Source organism: Alligator sinensis, unplaced genomic scaffold (genome assembly GCF_000455745.1).
Source record: "Alligator sinensis unplaced genomic scaffold, ASM45574v1 scaffold421_1, whole genome shotgun sequence".
Taxonomy (NCBI): domain Eukaryota; kingdom Metazoa; phylum Chordata; order Crocodylia; family Alligatoridae; genus Alligator; species Alligator sinensis.
Genome location: NW_005841871.1, coordinates 1,562,883 through 1,567,390, shown reverse-complemented (window position 1 = coordinate 1,567,390; position 4,508 = coordinate 1,562,883). Strand labels below are relative to the sequence as shown.

General features: G+C 43.0%; 1 protein-coding gene across 1 annotated transcript in view; it reads right to left on the bottom strand.

The window, feature by feature from the left end:
• Positions 1–4,508, bottom strand: part of AFAP1 (actin filament associated protein 1) — a 165,302-nt gene that overhangs the window by 44,373 nt on the left and 116,421 nt on the right. Inside the window, exon 8 of the mRNA XM_014527232.2 lies at positions 1,930–2,014. Coding sequence (XP_014382718.1) covers positions 1,930–2,014 — 85 coding nt within the window. The remainder of the gene's footprint in view (positions 1–1,929; positions 2,015–4,508) is intronic.

Below are 4,508 nucleotides of genomic sequence, written 5' to 3'. Positions count from 1 at the left end.
CTCCTCTTGAAGACCCCCAGGGTAGGGGAGAGCACCACCTCCCTTGGGAGCCCGTTCCAGACCTTGGACACTCGAACTGTGAAGAAGTTTGTCCTAATGCCCAATCTAAATCTGCTCTCTGCTAGCTTGTGGCCATTATTTCTTGTAGCCCCCGGGGGCGCCTTGGTGAATAAATACTCACCAATTCCCTTCTGTGCCCCCGTGATGAACTTATAGGCAGCCACAAGGTCACCTCAACCTTCTCTTGTGGAGGCTGAAAAGGTCCAGTTTCTCTAGTCTCTCTTCGTAGGGCTTGGCCTGCAGGCCCTTAACTATATGAGTGGCCCTTCTCTGGACCCTCTCCAGGTTATCCGCATCCCTCTTGAATTGTGGCGCCCAGAATTGCACGCAGTACTCCAACTGTGGTCTGACCAGCGCCCGACAGAGGGGAAGTATCACCTCCTTGGACCTATTCGTCATGCATCTGCTGATGCACGATAAAGTGCCATTGGCTTTTCTGATGGCTTCGTCACACTGCCAACTCATGTTCATCTTGGAGTCCACTAGGACTCCAAGATCCCTTTCCACTTCCGTGCCACCCAGCAGGTCATTCCCTAGGCTGTAGGTGTGCTGGACATTGCACCAATGCACCTCTAGTGAACCCCTTTATTGGTCCCGCTAAAGCATGCTCCTGATTGGCAAATCCACCTCCTTTTAGAACAGACTGACCACGGCCATAGTTAACTACTTCACTCTGCAGTCTTGATTGTGGTATGAAGATCTTTATGTCTGAGAGACTGATATAGACTCTGCTGGTAGAAGGAAGTAGGGAGATGGCAAAGATCATAAACTAAAACACCCATAGTAAACAGAAGTCTACTTGAGTCAAGAAAAAAAGATGCAGTACTTGCCGAAAAGCCAATTTTGATAAAATCGTGTTCCAATGCAGCTTACATCACCTTTTTATTTTGACAGCTGCAGAGCAGTGTTGATTAAGTTAATTTTGGTCATTTGAACAAAAATATCTATATACCTCAAGCTGACTATTTAAACTAGTTTGGTCTAACAAATTTACAGAACTGTTTTCTTTAACCGAAAAAGGATCATCTGGGGATTGATTTTGTAGATTTAAGTCAGGCAAAATTGCCATTAGATTTGGAAAGTCCCTCTGTTTGGAATATAAGAACTGGGAATAAACTTTATGGCTCTAACGTGGAGTACATCATTTTAAAGTAATTTAGCATATATGATTCTTGTCTTTCCTTGTAAAATTCTATGACAGTTTTCCTGTTTAAAATTATACATGCACCTAGGGGAAAACCCTACACATAGTTGGCTAAATGTCCCCATAACAGAGTCTGTGCTTTACGAATACAGGAAAAATCCAGTTTAGATTTACATACTGGATCTGATTCTGCTATCAGTTACATCACTTTTATGCAGAGGGACACACTGAAATAGAATGGATATACCCTGAATTCCACAAGTGTGAAATATTTAGTAATTCAGACTTGGCATAGTTTGAATTTCAAGATAAGTACTTAAGATAAAGATAAACACTATCAGCGGTATTTAAAAACATTTCTACCTATTGCCTCAATCAGAGGCATCAAATTCACTTGGCCACGCAGGCTGGATCTGGACTGTGTGGCTCCTTGCAGGCCAGATCTGGACTCATCTCTGGTGGTAGAGCAAGCAGCATCAGGGAGCTTCAAGGGTTAACACAGACATGTTTCAACGGGGGCTGAAACATGTCCCCAGTAGAGCTCTGTACTCCAGATATTAGTGTCAGGCTCTGCCCTCAAATTCCCACTTTGTTCAGGAGCCACAAAGGCCTGATGCTGCTGCTCCATAGGCTATACATCTCATGCCTGTGCCCTAAACCATAAAAGAAACAATGTTTTTATTAATTATTTAACAAACACTGAAAAATGCTCTTCAAAGATTCACCTTGTTCTTTTCCATTACACACAGCAGTGATTCCATTTTCTATAGCACCCTCCCCATCTGAACTTGGTCTCTCAGAAGACAATTTCTACATGAATAAAGAAAAATAGGTTATTTCGCATATATTCAAAATGGACTCATGATACATCATTTGGCCATTTAAAATTATGCTTATTATGAGATAAAGCACATACTATTCACTAATTTATTCTGAGGACAAGTATAAAATAGTCAAGAAATCATTTTCACAGGTTGATCTTTTTATGGCACTGAACAAACCTTAAAAAAAAAAAGCTGCCACTGGAAAGCCTACCCACAATTAAGGCTATGTTGTGAAATATATCCGTTTAAAAGGAACAGACTAATTTGTTTAAAATAAGTTATGTTATTCGTATTTTTCTTGTATTTCTAGATTTCAAATGTTGCTGTTTATTAATCTATGGGTTCCATAAGAACTGGCCATGCCAGATTTATAAAAACCTTTGAACTGATTTCTTTAATGAATGTTTCAGATACACATTAACAATTGACACCATAAAGAAAGAAAAATACATTCCTATTGGTAGCATTTCAGTACTTTGAATAATACAAGAAAAAGGGCTACAAAATTAACTTTTTAGCACCAACAATAACTGTAATGCTTGGGAAAGAAATATGGGATTGTGTGGTATTAAATTTATACTGGCATAAGTTGGGGATGACTATATTACTCAAGAGTGGTGAAGGCACGAATGAGTTATGCAGATCATCCCCAATAAGAGCCAGTAAAAGTTTTATACCACACAACATAATGGTTGTGGTTTTAAACCGCAAAACAATGGTTTTGTTTATGGCACATATTGTTAGAGAATAGCTATTTTGTAACATTTTAGAGTTTAATTCTATTTTTCAGTAATACACTCAGACCCACATATTTGTTGTCATCCTGGGCCAAATTCTGCCGTTCAGCTCTGTCTCTATGGACTCTGGAATGAGCCTGAAAGTGCCACTAATCAACAAGCCCTCATTGCTTGTGCCTGCTTTGCACGAGTCCAAGCCCACAATGGAGGCAGCACAGACAGCCTGAGCACATGCCCCAGCACTCTGATAGGGTTCTCTGCTCACAGAAATGACCCTACAAATGGAGAGCCTAATCATGGCACTGAGGCATGTGCTGAGGGCTGCTCTGATCAGCATACATTATCTAATTCACAGTACTGATGCAGGCAGGGTAGATGCTTATTTCTTGGTGGCAGCCCCAGAATTTCTTGAGAAGCTGCATATGCATGGTTTGACACTGATGCCAATACACTGACAGAGGGGAGTTTGCCCCAGACTCTTGAGGTCAAATCCTATTCAGAACTTTTAAACATTACATTTAAAGGAACCAGGAACTGATGCATAATAAAAAGGGTCATGGTCTTACAATGAATGGGGCCTGCTACATGCATGCTCTTGCAGACCAGGAGCCTAGAACAGTGCTGCCCTGTTAATTTTTGGTGGACTGATACCTCCCTGTGGAGTTCCTCTCCTCCTTAATTTATGTTCTCCTGCCTTGATGATTCCTGAATCCAAGGCAACCATGTCAGAGTAATCAAGTGTCTCTCTGCTGAGGCATAAGCCCTTGAAGAAAGGTTGCAAGTATTACTGCTGTATGCCAGGGTTGTTCTTTAAGGGTTGCTCCTGCCCTCCGTAATCCCAAGGCAACCCAGTATGTCACCTCCACGTACTCCTACCCAGATTTTCTGTTGTTTACATCCTGTAGAGCAGCCCTGTCCAACAGGCAGCCCACAGGGTTAAGTTGCAGCCTCCTAGGCTTCTGCAACAGCAGCCAGAGTCTTTGGGCACCCTCTTCCTTCTCCGCCTTTCACTGCCTGTCCCTGGCCCAGGAGGCACGTGGCACAGTGTAGCATGGCCAAGGGAGCTGAGGGTTAGGGAGGGACATGAATGATAAGGGAAGTGCACAATGCAACAATACAGGGGTGCCTGCACAGGCATGCAGTACAGCAGTGTTGGGAGGCTCAGGTGAATGGTGCAGCAGTGAACGTGGGAGTGTGGGTGCATAACGCAGGGCTGTGAAACAGAGGGGAGCACCCCTGTAGTACAAGGAGGGGGGCATCCATGTAGTGTGTGCAACAGAGGGGGCCTATAGCTCACCCTGGAGTGGCCCACAGACACTGGCCCCTGCTGGTTCAGCCCATGGGGCATTCAGCCCCCGGCTGCTTTTAAGTTGAACAGCACTGCCATAGAGGTTCTAGCAGAAGTGCATATCCATAATTCCCCCAACACTTCACCTGCCTCCCTGGTCTGCTGCCTAACTTTTACCAGACTGATTTAGTATTGCCTGGCTACCAAGGAATGTCTTTCATTTTAAATGCGTGTGATGTCTGAGATGTTACAGGGTAGGGGAACAATTTTAAAAGGAAGGATTTAAACATTTTTCCCTTGAAAAAGTTAAAGGACAAAACACTTATTTCATTTATGCTATTATACAGATAAACATGTACTGTATTTACTTGAATCTAAAATTAGGTATTTTTCCCCCATCAGCATGGGAAAAAAGTCCCTTGTTTTAGATTTGCACGCATATTGGGGTGGGGGGG